The sequence below is a fragment of the Oncorhynchus gorbuscha genome, linkage group LG15, assembly GCF_021184085.1.
Source record: "Oncorhynchus gorbuscha isolate QuinsamMale2020 ecotype Even-year linkage group LG15, OgorEven_v1.0, whole genome shotgun sequence".
In the NCBI taxonomy this organism is placed as follows: Eukaryota; Metazoa; Chordata; class Actinopteri; order Salmoniformes; family Salmonidae; genus Oncorhynchus; species Oncorhynchus gorbuscha.
The window spans coordinates 36,465,631-36,483,872 of NC_060187.1; the positions used below are offsets into that span (position 1 = coordinate 36,465,631).

At 43.5% G+C, this 18,242-nt stretch overlaps 1 protein-coding gene across 6 annotated transcripts in view; it reads left to right on the forward strand.

The window, feature by feature from the left end:
- The window catches only part of LOC123997049 (AP-3 complex subunit delta-1-like), a 32,292-nt gene extending 14,648 nt beyond the window's left edge, over positions 1–17,644 (forward strand). Inside the window, exons 18-35 of one of the 6 annotated variants that reach the window (XM_046301012.1) lie at positions 202–273; positions 451–526; positions 830–1,032; positions 2,060–2,133; positions 2,412–2,432; positions 3,157–3,310; positions 3,424–3,555; positions 11,074–11,127; positions 12,111–12,215; positions 12,604–12,741; positions 13,017–13,064; positions 13,211–13,231; positions 13,658–13,847; positions 13,958–14,046; positions 14,223–14,308; positions 14,477–14,598; positions 15,098–15,177; positions 15,316–17,644. In XM_046301012.1, coding sequence (XP_046156968.1) covers positions 202–273; positions 451–526; positions 830–1,032; positions 2,060–2,133; positions 2,412–2,432; positions 3,157–3,310; positions 3,424–3,555; positions 11,074–11,127; positions 12,111–12,215; positions 12,604–12,741; positions 13,017–13,064; positions 13,211–13,231; positions 13,658–13,847; positions 13,958–14,046; positions 14,223–14,308; positions 14,477–14,598; positions 15,098–15,177; positions 15,316–15,411 — 1,761 coding nt within the window. In that variant the 3' untranslated portion in view covers positions 15,412–17,644. The remainder of the gene's footprint in view (positions 1–201; positions 274–450; positions 527–829; positions 1,033–2,059; positions 2,134–2,411; positions 2,433–3,156; positions 3,311–3,423; positions 3,556–11,073; positions 11,128–12,110; positions 12,216–12,603; positions 12,742–13,016; positions 13,065–13,210; positions 13,232–13,657; positions 13,848–13,957; positions 14,047–14,222; positions 14,309–14,476; positions 14,599–15,097; positions 15,178–15,315) is intronic. The other 5 variants (XM_046301014.1, XM_046301017.1, XM_046301015.1 and 2 more) reach the window with 5 other exon arrangements.
- The last annotated feature ends 598 nt before the right edge of the window (positions 17,645–18,242 follow it).

The window sequence follows — 18,242 nt, forward strand, 5'->3', positions numbered from 1 at the left end:
ATGTATAAGACTATCACTGCTGTAGACCTAGTGATATACAAGCTCCTCAGTTCTTTCATCAGTTGATCTGGTGTTAAATGTTTGCTGACCCTAAAACAATCAGACACCAAAGAGGTACACTGGTACACACCACTCAACCATAATATAAATACAATAGAGTTTTCATATGACTGACTTCATGCTGTTTCTCCCTCCCTCCAGAGGAGAGAAGTAAGGAAGGCAGAGCAGGCCAACAACCCATTCTACATCAAGGCCTCCCCCTCCTCTCAGAAGGTACGCAGAGCATCATTACCCAATTGGCAACTAGTCTTGTGTGTTATCCTGACTCTTGCAGAAATGTAATTAATTACACATTTCTAACTACTTCCATCTAAATATGATAATTTTAATGGACTAGGAGCCTTCGTGTTATAGTTCCTGTGTGTAAGACATGTTTCTGTGTGCGTGCAGGTGTACCAGGATGGTGTTGGTGTGGAGCACATTCCAGTGGTGCAGATTGACCTCAGTGTGCCTCTTAAGGTCCCAGGTCAGTCTCCTCTGGCCACTAGATTATAAACTACTGATTTCAATGTACAGTGTATCAGTGACTGGTTTGCACACAGCACTCTGTATCCAAACCTAACCCATCTCCCTCTTTCTCTCTTCGCCTCTGTCATACCTTAACCCATCTACTGTGTCATAACTTATCCCCTCTACTGTACCTCTCTCACTCATCTCTCTCTGTCGTAACTTAACCCCTCTACTGTACTTCTCTCTCTGTAACATAACTTAACCCCTCTTTCTCCTTCCTTCGCTCTCCCTCTTTCTTTCTCCCTCCCGTTTGGTTTAGGGATGCCAATGTCAGATCAGTATGTGAAGCTAGAAGAGGAGCGTCGGGAGAGAAACAAGGCAGACAAGAAGAAGAAGAAGGACAAGAAGAAGAGGGAGAAGGGCGAGAAGGGCCGCCGGAGAAGGGGGGACTCTGGCCCAGAGAGCGAGGAGGACATCACCCCCGCACACATGGTGGACATCGTCACTGAGGAGATGCCAGAGGTAGGGATTTACACATGGTGTTCAGAGTAGAGGTCTTCACGGATCCAAAAGTTGACCTGTTCTGAAATGGAGATGGGACTTTCCCACCCAGACTCGAAATGCATCAGTTTTTTTTTTATTTTTAATATAGAGACCAGTTCCATATAGATCTGGTCAGATCCAGACCTGGTCCAATCCGAGTGATGGAAGCACCTTAAAATGTACTTTTCCCCCCTCCCTAAGCGACTATTAACCAGAGCTGATAAAGCGCGAGGGGAGGGAGGTGCCGTTCTAGCAGGCGGGGGAGTGAGCGAGTGACACGGGGAGCAGGGAGGGAGAGACAAGAGACAGAAGCCAACCAACAAGCTGACTCACTTTAGTAGACTAATAGCTGCCATAGCTAGGTTATTTATCATCAAATATGATTACATAGTACCTGTCTTGACAGCATCAAACCGGGAGAAGCTAGTTATGCAGTTAGCTAGCTAGGCTAACTGAGGCTGCAGTGCATGCACTTTCTCATTCTACAGTTACAAATAACAAGTCCATGCAGAATATTAAGTATCAGCCTACCTGTTGGCTCTTGGTTGTTGTAGCCTATCCTTCTCCTTTTAATTCTATCTTCCATTGATTTGTTATCTTCTGACCTTTTTCCACACGGAGGCTCTGACTGTAGCCTATTGCTGCTTTGACTTATGATTGGCCAGTTGTCCCGTTCGGCTCTGTACGGGCCCTTCTGAACACGTCAGTTAAAATTACACCTACCCAAGAGCCGTGACAATCATATCAGATCTGACCCAGATCTGTGACATTATTTAGAATTCTGGATTGGGTCTCAGATATTCGGGATCCGTGAAGACCTCTAGTTCAGAACGTTTCATATAGGAATTTAAGGAGAAAAAGCAAGCCCAAAACCTCATGAAAGGGGCTCAGGCCAAGAAGCCATAAAACATTTGTTATATTGAGTGGTAATTCATATTTTAATTTCATATTAAATGCAAGGATGTTATTTTACGCTGTCACTAACTTGACTCTCTTCCTGTCTCAGAATGCCTTACCCAGTGATGACGACGACAAAGATCCCAACGACCCCCACAAAGCTCTGAACATCGACCTGGACAAGTGAGTTCACTCATCACTGACCTCTCTGTATTACAGCTGTCCACTAATGGATTAGTATGAAAGCGCAGGCTATATAAACAGGCTGTGCTATTATATACTCTGCGGGGGTGTATAATCTCTTCCTGGCACCAATGATGAGAGATTGGTGCTAGTGCTGCCCTGGCCAGGCCCTTCCCATCCACACACACTCCCTCTCACTGTGCTCTGCTCTGTGGTTCTCTCCCTCTGTGTCTCTCTCTCTCATGCACACACACCTCTCTGTCCCCTTGCCCGAGCAGTTTGCTGGCAGCATCTCGCAGGTGAGTACATTCTCAGTGTCAGGAGACCACGTCTGGGCCTGCATACTAAACTGACTGATCTGCTGTCTGTCTCGGTCTCATGCCTGCCCCCTCCCACTAACATAGCATTTCTCTCTCTCCGTTTGGGCATGATGTGACTTTACAGTTTAAAGTTTGATCCCAGTGTTCAACTACACAATTTTCTCCCTCTCAGCCCTACTCCATTTGAAACCTTCTACAAGCTCCCTTCAGAATATCAGCATTCCCTCCTTCCAAAAGTGTTATTGTGGCAGGCGCTGAAGAAAAGCGCTCTTCTCACTAACTTAAACTCTCGTCACATCAACCTGTTTTATAGATGGAGTTAATTGATTTCTCAGTGGAACTGCTGATTTTCTGAAGTCCTAACTCCATCACCAGTACTACTCCTGGATGCCTGCCGTGCTGCTCTTATTTTAATCCTCACCCAATTCATTGGTCTTCAACATAATTGTTAATTGCTCATTATTTGATTAACCTGTTAATGGGAGTGTCCCTCTTGAACCCCCCCCCCCCTTGAAGGTTTGTGTTTGAGATGTCTTGCACCTGAGTGGAGGGCTTTGTCTCAACTAGCTTCCTTTCCTAAAATGAGACAAGGAAAAGACTCAAGTTAACATTTGATGCAGCAAATGGCTGTGGTTTGACCAGAATCCCCATGCACACGCATGGCTGTGGTTTTAAGTGTGTCTACTTCTCTTTGTGCTCTCAGGCCCCTGGCAGACAGCGAGAAGAAACTGCCAGTCAGGTCACACCGTCCCGACGAGGTCCTCAAGAGCCCCATGGAAGACAGGCAGGTGGTGGAGGTTGTACCAGAGCCCAAGAAAAAGACAGGAAAGGAGAAGAAGGAGAAGAAGGACAGGAAGGTTTGGCTCCATCTTTATTTCTTAAGAATATTTTACGTATTTCTGACGTTTGTTTCCGTAGTATTTGAGACCTTATTGACTTGAGGATTGTGGTTTTTTTTTTTAAATTGTAGAAGAGTAAAGAGAAAAAGAAAAAGCACAAACAAGAGGAAGAGGGGGATCTTATGGGCGCTGGGTCAGAGGAGCCTGTCCAACCAGAAGAGACCAAGGAGGTGGCAGCCCCGCCTCCTGCCTCTACACCAGAGGTATGACGTCACAAAGGGAGGGACTACCTTTTATACAGGGACTATATAGATGGCTGTCTTCGGGAAAGTATTCTGAATTTTTCCACATTTTTTAGGTTACATCCTTATTCTAAAATGGATTAAATAGTTTTTTTCCCTCATCAATCTAGAAACAATACGCCAAAATGATAAAGCAAAAACAGTTTTTTAGAACTGTTGGCTAATTTATAAAATACAAAAAAAAATATATATCACATTTACTTAAGTATTCAGACCTTTGAGGAAGCACCTTAGGCAGTGATTACAGCCTCGATTCTTCTTGGGTATGATGCTACAAGCTTGGCATACCTGTATTTGGGGAGTTTCTCCCATTCTGTAGATTCTCTCAAGCCCTGTCAGTGTGGATGGGGTACGTCGCAGCACAGCTATTTTCAGGTGTCTCCAGAGATGTTCGATCGGGTTCAAGTCCAGGCTCTGGCTTGGCTACTCAAGGACGTTCAGAGACTTGTCCCGAAGCCACTGCTGCGTTGTCTTGGCTGTGTGCTTAGGGTCGTTGTCCTGTTGGACGGTGAACCGCCGCTCCAGTCTGAGGTCCTGAGCGCTCTGGAGCAGGTTTTCATCAAGGATCTCTCTGTACTTTGCTCTGTTCAGCTTTCCATTGATCCTGACTACTCTCCCATTCCCTGCCACTGAACAACATCCCCACAGCATAATGCTGCCACCATACTTCACTGTAGGGATGGTGCCAGGTTTCCTCTATACATGATGCTTGGCATTCAGTTCAAAGTGTTCAATCTTGGTTTCATCAGACCAGAGAATCGTATTTCTCATGGTCTGAGAGTCATTTAGGTGCCTTTTTGGCAAACTCCAAGCGGGCTATCATGCCTTTCTCTGAGGAGTGGCTTCTGTCTAGCCACTCTACTATAAAGGCCTGATTGGTGGAGTGCTGCAGAGATGGGAGAACCTTCCAGAATGACAACCATCTCCACAGAGGAACTCTATAGCTCTGTCAGGGTGACTCTAATAAAGTTGTCGAAACATCTCAAGGATGATCAATGGAAACAGGATGCATCTGAGCTCAGTTTCGAGTCTCATAGCAAAGGGTCTGAATACTTACAGTACCAGTCAAAATTTTAGACCCACCTACTCATTCAAGAGGTTTTCTTTATTTTTTATTATTTTCTACATTGTAGAATAATAGTGAAGAGATAACAACTATGAAATATCATCTAGTAACCAAAAAAGTGTTAAAGAAATCAAAATATTTTTATTTTCGAGATTATTCTAACCCTTTGCCCTGATGAGTTTGCACACTATTGGCATTCTCTCAACCAGCTTCATGAGGTAGTCACCTGGAATGCATTTCAATTAACAGGTGTGCCTTGTTAAATAGTGGAATTTCTTTCCTTCTTATTGGGATTGAGCCAATCAGTTGTGTTGTGATAAGGTAGCCCTATTTGGTCAAAGACCAAGTCTATATTATTGCAAGAACAGCTCAAATAAGCAAAGAGAAATAACAGTCCATCATTACTTTGAGTGACTTTCATGTCTTAATCTGGATTTTTGTGCAGTCTCAAAAAACCAAGCGCTATGATGAAACTGGCTCTCATGAGGACTGCCACATAAAATGAAGACCCAGAGTTACCTCTGCTGCAGAATACAAGTTCATTAGTTACCAGCCTCAGAAATTGCAGTCCAAGTAAATTCTTCAGAGTTCTAGTAACAGACACATCTCAACATCAACTGTTCAGAGGAGACTGCGTGAATCAGGCTTTCATGGTCGAATTGCTGCACAGAAACCACTACAAAAGGACACCAACAAGTAGAAGATACTTGCTTGGGCCAAAAACACGAGCAATGGACATTAGACCTGTGGAAATCTGTCCAGATTTGTAGATAATTGGTTCCAACTGCCGTGTCTTTGTGAGACGCAGAATAGGTGAACGGATGAGCTCTGCTTGGGTGGTTCCCACCTTGAAGCATGGAGGAGGTGTGGTGGTGTGGGGGTGCTTTGCTTGTGACACTGTCAGTGTTTAATTTAGAATTCAAGGCACACTTAACCAGCATGGCTACCACAGCATTCTGCAACGCAATATGCCATCCCATCTGGTTTGGTGTTAGTGGGACTATCATTTGTTTTCCAACAGGACAATGACCCAACACACCCCCAGGCTGTGTAAGGGCTATTTGACCAAGAAGGAGAGTGATGGAGTGCTGCATCAGATGACCTGGTCTCGACAATCTCCCAACCAAAACCAAATTGAGATGATTTGGGATGAGTTGGACCATAGAGTGAAGGAATAGCAGCCAACAAGTTCTCAGCATATGTGGGAACTCCTTCAAGACTGTTGGAAAAGCATTCCAGGTGAAGCTGTTTGAGTGAATGCCAAGAGTGTGCAAAGCTGTCAAAGGCAAAGGGTGGCTATTTGAAGAATCTCAAATGTAAAATACATTTGTTAACACTTTTTTGGTTACTACATGATTCCATATGTGTTCATAGTTTTGATGTCTTCACTATTATTCTACAATGTAGAAAATGGTAAGGTAATGTAAGTTCACACCTGAGTCAATAATTTGTAGAAACACCTTTTTGGCTTCAAGTCTCTATGCTTTGCACACCTGGACTGTGCAACATTTGCCCATTTTTATTATTTTCTAAATTCCTAAAGCTCTGTCAAATTGGTTGTTGATCGCTGCTAAAACAACCATTTTTAGGTCTTTCCGTAGATTTAAGTAAACTGTAACTCGGCCCCTCAGGAACCTATTCGCTGTCTTCTTGATAAGCAACTGCAGTGTAGATTTGGCCTTGTTTTAGGTCATTATCCTGCTGAAGGGTGAATTAATCTCCCAGTGTCTGGTGGAAAGCAGATTGAATCAGGTTTTCCTCTAGGATTTTGGCTGTGCTTAGCTCCATTCCATTTATTTTATAGCCTGAAAACCCCACCAGTGCTTAACAAGCATACCCATAACAGGATGCAGCCACCGTTATGCTTGAAAATATGGAGAGTGGTACTCGGTAATGTATTGAATTTGCCCCCAAACATAACACTTTGAATTCAGGACAAACATGTAATTGCTTTGCCAAATTTGTGCAGTATTACTTTAGTACCTTGTTGCAAACAGGATGGTTGTTTTGGAATATTGTTATTCTGTACAGGCTTCCTCCTTTTCACTCTTGTCAATTCAGTTAGTGTTGTAGAGTAATTACAATGTTCCATCCTCAGTTTTTTTTCCTTATCACAGCCATTAAACTTTAATTGCTTTAGATTCCTGATAGGTTTCATTCTCCCACAACTGAGTTAGGAAGGACACCTTTTATCTTTGTAGTGACTGGGTGTATTGATAAACCATCCAAAGTGTAATTAATAATTTCACCCTAGTCAAAGAGATATTCAATGCCAGCTTCTTTTTTTTAACCAATAGTTACCCTTCTTTGCGAGGCATTAGAAAACCTCCTTGGTCTTTGTGGTTGAATCTGTGTTTGAAATTTACTGCTCGAATGAGGGACCTTACAATGATCTGTATGTGTGGGGTACAGAAATGAGGTAGTCATTAAAAAATCATGTTTTACAAACAATCTACCTGCGGTGAAACCGCTCAACTTTTACATTACGTTCAGTCATCTAGCAGACCCCAGATCGACCCACAGGAGCAACCAGGGTCAAGTGCTGCGACCAAGGGCATGTCTATAGATCTACCACCAAGTCAAATCGGGAACCTGAACCAGCGACCTATCGGCCACCGGCCCAAACTCCCAACCACCAGGCCACCAACCATCCAAGACCCCCTCCCACCCCCGGTTCCCCTAGAGCTGCCCCTCAAAACCTTTCCCTCCACTCCGCACCCCCAAACCCTACGCCATTTAAAAAAAATAGATTTGTTTATTTTGAAAAACATAATTCCACTTTGACATTATGGGATATTGTGTGTAGCCAGTGACAAATTTGATGTTTAATCAATTTTTATATTCAGGCTGCAACTCAATGTGGAAAAAGTCTAAGGGTGTGAATACTTTTTGAAGGCACTGTTTACTTAATTTAACCTGCATTTAATTATACACTGCTCAAAAAAATAAAGGGAACACTAAAATAACACATCCTTGATCTGAATGAATGAAATATTCTTATTAAATACTTTTTTCTTTACATAGTTGAATGTGCTGACAACACAATCACACACAAATTATCAATGGAAATCAAATGTATCAACCCACGGAGTTCTGGATTTGGAGTGACACTCAAAATTAAAGCGGAAAACCACACTACAGGCTGATCCAACTTTGATGTAATGTCCTTAAAACAAGTCGAAATGCGGCTCAGTAGTGTGTGTGGCCTCCATGTGCCTGTATGACCTCCCTACAACGCCTGGGCATGCTCCTGATGAGGTGGCGGATGGTCTCCTGAGGGATCTCCTCCCAGACCTGGACTAAAGCATCCGCCAACTCCTGGACAGTCTGTGGTGCAACGTGGCGTTGGTGGATGGAGCGAGACATTATGTCCCAGATGTGCTCAATTGGATTCAGGTCTGGGGAATGGGCGGGCCAGTCCATAGCATCAATGCCTTCCTCTTGCAGGAACTGCTGACACATTCCAGCCAAATGAGGTCTAGCATAGTCTTGCATTAGGAGGAACCCAGGGCCAACCGCACCAGCATATGGTCTCACAAGGGGTCTGAGGATCTCATCTCGGTACCTAATGGCAGTCAGGCTACCTCTGGCGAGCACATGGAGGGCTGTGCGGCCCCCCCAAAGAAATGCCACCCCACACCATGACTGACCCACCGCCAAACCGGTCATGCTGGAGGATGTTGCAGGCAGCAGAACGTTCTCCACGGCGTCTCCAGACTGTCACGTCTGTGACGTGCTCAGTGTGAACCTGCTTTCATCTGTGAAGAGCACAGGGCGCCAGTAGCAAATTTGCCAATCTTGGTGTTCTCTGGCAAATGCCAAACGTCCTGCACGGTGTTGGGCTGTAAGCACAACCCCCACCGGTGGACATCGGGCCCTCATACCACCCTCATGGAGTCTGTTTCTGACCGTTTGAGTAGACACATGGACATTTGTGGCCTGCTGGAGGTAATTTTGCATGGGCTCTGGTAGTGCTCCTCCTGCTCCTCCTTGCACAAAGGCGGAGGTAGCGGTCCTGCTGCTGGGTTGGTGCCCTCCAACAGCCTCCTCCACGTCTCCTGATGTACTGGCCTGTCTCCTGGTAGCGCCTCCATGCCCTGGACACTACGCTGACAGACACAGCAAACCTTCTTGCCACAGCTCGCATTGATGTGCCATCCTGGATGAGCTGCACTACCTGAGCCACATGTGTGGGTTGTAGACTCCGTCTCATGCTACCACTAGAGTGAAAGCACCGCCAGCATTCAAAAGTGACCAAAACATCAGCCAGGAAGCATAGGAACTGAGAAGTGGTCTGTGGTTACCACCTGGGGGATGTCTTGCTAATTGCCTATAATTTCCACCTGTTGTCTATTCCATTTGCACAACAGCATGTGAAATTTATTGTCAATTAGTGTTGCTTCCTAAGTGGACAGTTTGACTTCATAGAAGTGTGATTGACTTGGAGTTACATTGTGTTTTAAGTGTTCCCTTTATTTTTTTGAGCAGTGTAATTTCAGGTCAAGGTTTTTCTGTAATACAATGATGGCCTGTAGGTCAGATAGACCCTGGTCAACTGTGGGGGCAATAGCATACACAACAGTATCAACAGCATACAAGTCCAGGTTAATTTGTCAATGTAAACAATAAAAAGTTCAGGACCAAGAATTGACCCCTGCAGGTCACCTTTCGTTATGCTCAGAAAATCTGATTTAACACCCTCAGTAGATGCACATAGAGTTTTCTGTCCAAGTAATTTGGAAACCATTTACATTCAGCCTGGTGTAGGCCAATTTGAGGAAATCCTCTGAATTAGCAGTGAGTGATCAACAGTATCGAAGGCCTTTGACAGATCAATGAAGAGGGCAGCACAATGTTGTCTTTTGTCCATACAGTTAACAACACAATTTATAGCTAGGGATGCAGCAAAGATGGGTTTTAGACCAGCTCATAGCACTGACTGGTGTAAATTTAGGATACAGTTCAAAGATAAAGATCTTAGCTGAGAATGAATAAAGTATTCTAATATTTTAGCTCGGAAAGAGTTTTTATAAATAGGGTGATTTAAAAAAAATATTTAAAAAAATAAAAACATTAGTTTAAGGGTCTCCACCTTTTGAAGGGGGAGTACATGGGCCGCCTTCCAAATATTGGGGATAGTGCCAGATGTAGTCATTGGGTTAACATATGGGTTAATGATTCCACAATCTGGGGGGCAGAGAGCTGCAGCAAAAATGCATATCAGCCCCAGTGGATTCTTATATATATTTTTGTTACATCAATCTTAAGCAAGGCATCAAGTACATCACAGGTAGTAAATTGTTTAAATGAAAACAAAGATTCACTTGAAGTTGACCGTTAACTGTTGAGTCAGCTAGAGGCGGGCAGAGGGAAGAGCAGTTGATTGACAGACCAGGGTCAATTAAACCACAGTTTCTCTCAAATAAAAAGCCTGCCGAGACGATAAAAGCATCACTTATCCCATTCTTCTTCGTTAGGATACCAGAGTCAGACAGGACTTGCTAAGGCAGGGAAGAAGATGAATTTGTACGCTTCAGTGCATTTACTGTTTTCCAAAATTTAGAAAGATCCCCAGCAGTCAGAGATGGAGCTTAAAAAGTAACTTGATTTATCTTTCTTAAGCAGGATAGTACATCTGTTTCTCAGTTGTCTGAAAGATTGCCAGTCCACTACAGTCAGTTTTCCTTGCTTTTGCCCAGGCAGGAGTTCTCATCTGAATGAGCGCTGAAGGTCTAACCCTTTTCTCTTTGACTCTGAATTGTTTAAAAGGGGCGTGTTTATCAGCCAGAGGAATGAATATGGAGGATACATTTTCTAGAGTGAACTCTAAGAATACAGGAGGTAGGGGCTTAATCACAGTAGAACATGTCATGTAAAAACCATTGAGGATAACTTTAGAGTGAGTATTTTGCTGTCTGGTATCTCTAATGCATACTATAGGACAATGATCACTGAGGTCATATTCCACTAGACAAATATTTATGGGGGTTATTAGTAAGAATTAAATCAATCAATGAGGAGTTAATCAATGCACAATTACATTCTGTGTTGGGTATTTTATCACTCCTGTAATTCATCTACATCTATTGTAACTCTGACACTAAATAATTTGTAGCTAAACTAAGAATTAGATTTGAATTAAGAGTTTGCTTGACAGATATGAACAATTTTCTTTGATCATTTTCATTCATCAAACATTGTCATTGCTGCTTTCAAGCCCCCTCCCTTCCTATCAGCAACAAAGATTAAATCAAGTATCAGTATGAGTTATTAGATTTCAGTGCTCCTAGTCTCTCTTTTGAAATACTTGATTTATTCATGAAAAGAACAGTGTAATCTCTGTATCCATTTTCATGAGGAGGTAGCACTAAAATGTTTAACCTCTCTGGCCCCTCCCTTCCTCCCTGTTCTAGGCTTCGGATCTGGATTTCTGGCTCTCAAATGCTCCAGTGCCCTCTAACCCTCAGGTTGAGTTCTTCTCTCTCTTAGTCATTCCTTGTTGTCATTTGTGTTCTAACAGCACCTCTCGTCCGTGCTTCTTTCTTTCCTTCTTCCATTCACGCTTCTCTTCTTTCACGCTTACATTACTTCCTCTCTCTCACAGGGCACATAACCCTACTTGTTCTTGGGCTGTGGTTTTCTGTTTGCAATTGTGTTTCTTAGTGTTGGTTGTTTTTTGTTTTGCTCAGTGTGTCTGTTTCTCGTCAGTGGTGGGTTCACAGTTGTCAAGTTCAGGGGCCTCAGAGTGTCTGGAATCTTGCTGACAGTTCCTGTTGATCAAGTCTAACCACTGCAACAGTAGCACAGCTCTTTGTGTGTATGACTACATTATAGACAGTGTTTTTGACGACTGACTGAGTGTTTGTCTACATACCCTGTGTGTTCAGACTACGTCTAGCCCAGAGCAGCTGTCAGACCAGGCGGGAGATTGAAGAGGACTGTACAGTATTCAGCTTGAGCTTAGACTAGGTCATAAAGTTACTTTAAGGTCTCTGTGACCCCACACTCTCTGTACTCTGTTCTGCCCCTGCTGTATATGACTGTTTCAATCAGAATCTGATCATTGGTCTGTACATCTGTTTTGGGGCTCTGCATGTTGAGAAAAATGTATAATGAAAGCACTTTGTTTACATCATTCCAACCGTCTGCCCTCAGGAAATGGGCTGTAAGTCTATCAGTCACCCAAATGTGACTTCGCACATCCTGTTTGAACCTGTTCTGTTTTTGTGTGTTTTGTCTATGATCGTTCCACTAAAACACAGATATTGACAATGGGTCTATTGGCACAATGTCAGCATTAAAGAACTTCTTAACAACAAACAAATTACTACAACTAACCCAAGCTACAACTACCTGTACTTGTATATGATCAATAAATGACAATGCGTGCTGTATGTCCGTAATCCTCCAAAATGTATCCAACTGACTTTATTGGTGTGTGTGTTGACAGGCAGCAGCTGCCCCTGCCTCCACCCCTAGGACGGCATCTGGTATGGCTGCCGTGGCACCAGACTCTGAGCCTGAAGAGGCCAAAGACACTGAGCCGGAGGAGACTGTGAGTCACTCCACTGATGATGACATAATCACGAGACAGATATCTTAGCTGTTACTAAGGATTCTATATATATATAATAATAATAATATATAATAATATAATATAATAATATATGCCATTTAGCAGACTCTTTTATCCAAAGCGACTTACAGTCATGTGTGCATACATTCTACGTATGGGTGGTCCCGGGGATCGAACCCACTACCCTGGCGTTACAAGCGCCATGCTCTACCAACTGCGCTACAGAAGGACCATTCTACAGTAGACTTCCACAACAGGATACTGTATTTTGACCGATCTTGTCTGAGCACTTCCCCATTGGACATTTTCACTCCCGCTTTCTGAATCGACTGCCCGTCACTTAAACCCCTGCTTGTTTCCATCTCAGAAATCCTCCATGCACAAGAAGAAGAAGCAGAAAAAGGAGAAGGAGAAGAAGAAAAAGAAGCACCACCATAATCATAGCGATGGGGCCGGAGACGAGTCTGTGCAGAACGGCACTGTGGAGGAGGAGGAGCCTCTGCCGGTCAGTAACCAATCACCATTCACTCTGTCAATTAATCCTTGTCCGTTATGTCAAATCCCTGTCCGCTGGACGTTTAATTCATAGATAAACTCTAATTTTCATTTTTTGGTTTTGGTCTGTTGACACCCCCTCACCCTTTGATTGGCACAGTCAAGTGTGCGTTGTGTATACACTGCCTGTCTAATAGCATATACATAATCCACACGGCAGTTTGGTTTCCTTGTTTGCATATTAAGTGACTGTTGAGAACTGATCAGACGCCTCTCTTGTTACAGCCCATGTCCAATTATGCCCTGCTGGCTGAGAACTCCTACATCAAGATGGTGAGTGTGATTGAGAGAGAAGCTTGGCTGAACTAAAGATAAATACTATTGTATATTCTATGTGGATGGCTGATGATATGGGAACTGAGAAGGGTCATTTTAACATAATATATAAATAATATATGTGGATCTCTCTTTCTCTCAAGATGAAGCAGGATGCTGATAAGGTATTGGCTGAGGTTCTGTGAACTGCAGGCTATGGGTTTTACAGGAGAATCTTCTAGATGTGCTGTGTGGTTGTGACTTAGACTGTGCCCCCTGGCTTAATCACCCTGTGATAACCAAGCTCTTATGCAGAGACATGCAAAAATGGGAAACCGTGACCCTGTTATTCAGAACACCATAAGCCAGGGGCATCCTCTTGAGTGTGTGACGTTATGGTTCTTTACTATCAATGCTTCCAGATTGCTTATGAAAAATCACATGGGATTCATGTTGGGATTGGAATGGTTGAATCGATTGGCTGGTTTGCTGTGGTTTTGCATGCAAGTCAATCTGCCGGGCTCCTTGTGTGAACACTGCTGGCTACGGAGTGGATGGACCTCCGCTTTATCTCTCCCCTCATCCTTCTCTCCCTCTCTCCCCACCTCCAGGTGTGTGACATTCAGGGGAATCTGCAGGACGGTAGCCAGGTAGTGGTCTCTGTCATCTTTGAGAATAAGTGCGACAGCTTTATCAAGTCCATGGAGTTCAACGTGCTGGACTCTCTCAACTCCAAGCTGCAGCGGCCTGATGGAGCTGGCCCACACGACGGCCTCATCGTGCCCTTCCAACTGCCCCCCGGTGAGGAGAGAGCGGGGATGGAGACTATTATTGAACTATATTTACTTCCAAATATTAAAATTCCTGTTTTGCGGCCAGACTAATGTTTGATCTCCTCTCTTGTTCCTCAGGGATATCAAATGAGGCACGCTTCGTCTTCTCAGTGCAGAACATCGTGATGCCCCAGAAACTGAAGGGAACCCTCACCTTCATAGTCAAGGTGAGTTAGTCTATCCCACCACAAAGTCCCTCACATCGCCCCTGCTAGCACTCTGTCTGTGAGTCTGTCTGCGACATTGACTCTGGATACAGTCTCCTTCACTGCTCAAGGTTTGACCGACTTATTTCTCATCCGTAAAAGCATATTATTGATCTTCTGCTGTTCTGTTCTCTCAGACTGATGATTCCTCCACTCACGAGAAACTGGACTTTAAACTGCACTTTACCTGCACCTCCTACCTGATCACCACTCCCTGCTACAGGTCAGTGCAACTAGCTGCCCTCAAAGAGCCTCATTCTGCTGTTCAGTAATGATGAACGTTACCTAACTGTAGATTTGGAGCTATTGGCTTTGTGTGTTGTGCCCTGATCTGAACTCATGATTAAACTGCTATGTGATGTGTAGTGAATGTGATTGCTGCTGTTTGCAGTGATGCGTATTCTAAGCTGTTGGAGTCAGGGGACCTGAAGGGGTGCTCTCTGAAGCTGGAGGGAGTTAATCAGCCCTTCCACCATCTACTGGCCAGAATCTGCTTCCACCACCACTTCTCTGGTGGGTACACTAGGACTGGAGGAAACTGGTGGAAGGCAAACGGGAGGGAGGGGGATGGGGACTGGGATACAGGGGAAAGGGTGAGGTATTCGGTGAAGGGACCCAACCATTTTTGGGGGTGTTTATTCTAGCTCGCCTTGTCCTCTTGCAAAAACAAACCTCTGAATATGCATGTCCACTTTAAGATGCAGATGATGATGATGATGATAAAAGACCTTAGATGTTGAGATTGCATCCGTTCATAGATTAGTGTCGGGGTGGCAGGTGGCCTAGTGGTTAGAGCGTTGGTTTAGTAACCGAAAGATTGCTGGATTGAATCCCCGAGCTGACGAGGTACAAAAATCTGTCGTTCTGCCCCTGAACAAGGGTAGGCCGTCTGTGTAAATGAAAATGGGTTCTTAACTGACTTGCCTAGTTGAATAAAAGTGTCAATAATCCATGTCAATAATGGACTGAATGATATAACAAGCTTACGGTTGTGTTCTTGTCACCTTACCAGTTGTGGAGAGGATCGATTCCTGTGCCTCCATGTACAGCAGGTCAATCCAGGGTCACCATATGTGTCTGCTGGTCAAAACTGTGAGTAGCTCTACTCCTCAGTCAGGTGTCCAAAGAGCCACATGTTGGATCCACATGTTCAGACAACTCAAATGAGATAGAAGGTTGTGAGTTGTTATTGTAACCTTTGCCCTATATCTTTGTCCCTGTCCATTTCAGGCTGATCAGACCGTGTCCATCGACGCTAAATGTGACGAGCCGGGGCTGCTTGGGAATGTGCTGGATGAGATCAAACTCACCTTTTCTCAGTGCTGATTGTGTCTGACAGCCACTTGGTGCCCCTACCCCCTGTTAAACCCCCTCGCTCGCTAAAACACTCCGTTTCACCCTATTTATTCATCTTCAGATTCACAACTCTCCTTTCTTCTCTCACGTCCCCACTCCCCCCTGCACTCAGAATTGTTCTTTCCACATCAGTAACTTGCTCTATGCTCACTCCCTCTGTGCACTTTTATTTCCTCTTCCTTGTTTCAAATCTCTTTTCCACTGTCAAAAAAACTTGTTTCACCTGCTCCCGACTTCCACACCTCTGACTGAACTCGTGCCCATTCTCTCTCGCTCATCGGCATTACAGTCTGTGACGGTCATGTAATGTAATCTGACAACTGGACTTTTTTTGTTGGTTGAATTGTGTTTTTACTGTTTCGGGTTGTTGCTGTTTTTGTTGATTTCTGCCGTCTGTCTGCGCCCCCCTTGCATTAAGCATCAGTGTGTTACCACTACTCTATAGTCCTGCGTGACCCACTCTGACTGGCCCTAGATGGAAATATCATTTAAACTCCTTCATCCTGATCTGACCTCCTGCCTGAAGGAGACTGAACTCCTGAGACCCACCTCCAACCCCCCCCGTGTCCCTGCTCCAACTGTGCTAAGCTTCAGTTTGACCCGTGTCGCTGTAACATATCAATCCCTGTAAGAATTTAAAATGCCTGAGCTGGAAAGTTATACTAAGAGTGTGTTGGAATCATCTCAAAGCGTAGCCATACTCAAAAATAATGTTTCTGTATCTGTCTTGCTCTGTCTCCTATTCTAGACATGGGTAGAATGGTATCTTTTTACAATTGTCTGATTTATCGCTTTGATTATGCTGTAATGGTTGACAGATATTTAACTGCTCATCTGCTGTGCTGTTCTAGACCTCTTATCTATCTTGCCTCAGGCATGTCTACCACAGTATCTGTAATGAGTGACCGAATAATATAGAACTTCTCATTGCTCTGCCTCTGTTTCTCTTTATTCACTTGTGACACATTTAAGTGAAGGCTAGCTATCACATATTGCAGCTAGAGCCTCTCACATAGCTTTGCTATAATAGCAGGCTGTTGTAGGTCTCATGTGTTGATCTACTTCGTTTTGGATCACCTATGGGAATGGAAGGCTATTGTAGTTGTCATACAGGCATATTTTATTCTGAGAGATCAATGGCACTTGGTTGCGTATTTTATTTTCAATCAGTATTAGTCAAGGTGGCTTCTTGTTTGCTACTCCCTCCTGTCTTGAGAAAGCAAAACATTCAGTCCGTCAATAAGACGTTTGTCTGTCAAATCATCCAAACCTCTTGCCCCCTTTACACTACAATACATCATACGCGTCACTAATTATACAGTCATAAACTGATCTTACTCCAGTGTTATTCTCTCAGAACTGCCTTGCCCACATCCTGTGCATTGACAATATGATGAACATTAATGTTCATAATTTTAAATGGTTTATTCCTTTTCATGACTTGCTCAGAGGTTACAAGTTTGCTCTGTAGTTACTCTCAACATGTCTCACTGCCTGGTCCAGCACGACGTAGTAGCAACTTTAAACTGATCCCATAGTTTGTATCCCGACTAACCCTCATTCCTGTCTTGCAAGCGTGGATGATGTTGGTCTCCTGTTGGACTATGGGTCAGCCATTCCACGAGTGTCTTCTGTCCCATGTTGGTGTGAAGAACTGTTTTTCAGCGAAGTTACCTAAAGAATGTCCTTCCTAAAATAAAAATTGATTTTATTGGCATTACCGAATGAAACAGTTACTTTTAAATAATACATTGTACTAATTATGAACATTTATTGTGCGGATTATTTAATCAATGTCTATCTTGCATGAGTAGGAATGTATACTTTTTATTATTTTCCCTATCCAAGGATAAACTTGCACACAAACTCCCTCGTCATTACTTGATTGTCTTTTTTTCTATTAGTTTTTTTTTTAAGTGAAAGTTGACTTCATCATTCTACAGTTTGATGGTATTGTAGTTTTCTGTTTAAGTCCATACAATCAATTTAAAAAAAAATGTTTTAAATGATTTAACATTGGGGAAGGGGGTTCTATTTGGTGGCATGGCGCTGAGAGGAAGAGGCTCCAATTCAGTAGAGAAGAAAGGTATTGTGACGCTATTCAGAGAAGATACCCACTTTGTCTTAATTATTTCTCTGGTAAATTGTGATTGTCATGTTGAGGTTGGCTTGTGACATTAAAATATACTCTCATTGCCCTTTGTTTGAAGGTCCTGTTCAACTCATTCATTCACAATTCGCTAGCTGTAATATGTTTTAAGAGGGGACTACATAAGCAAGACAATATTAGTCGACTGACATATCAACATTCCATTTAAAGAACGGATAAGTCTGCCCAAATTGAAATAAAGGCTGAGCTGCTTTCACATCTTTTATCTTTCCTTTGACTGATTCATTGTAATTCCTGTTTTGTATTTGTATATTCAGTGAAATTGCATGTACTTTTCTTTGTGTGCAAGTCTAAATTATCAATGTAGCTTGTGTATACTGAACAAAAATATAAATGTAACAATCAGATTTTACGAGTTACAGTTCATAGAAGGAAATTGGTCAATTTAAATAAATTGATTAGGCCCTAATCAATGGATTTCACATGACTGGGCAGGGGCGCAGCCATGGGTGTGCATAGGCCCACCCACTGGGGAGCTAGGCTCAGCCCATCATAATGAGTCCCCCCCCCCCCAACAAAAAAAGTCATTTTATTACAGACAGAAATACTCCCCAGCACCCCACTCCCTCTCCCCAGACGATCCCGCAGGTGAAGAAGCCAGATGTGGAGGTGGCTTATGGTAGAGAAATGA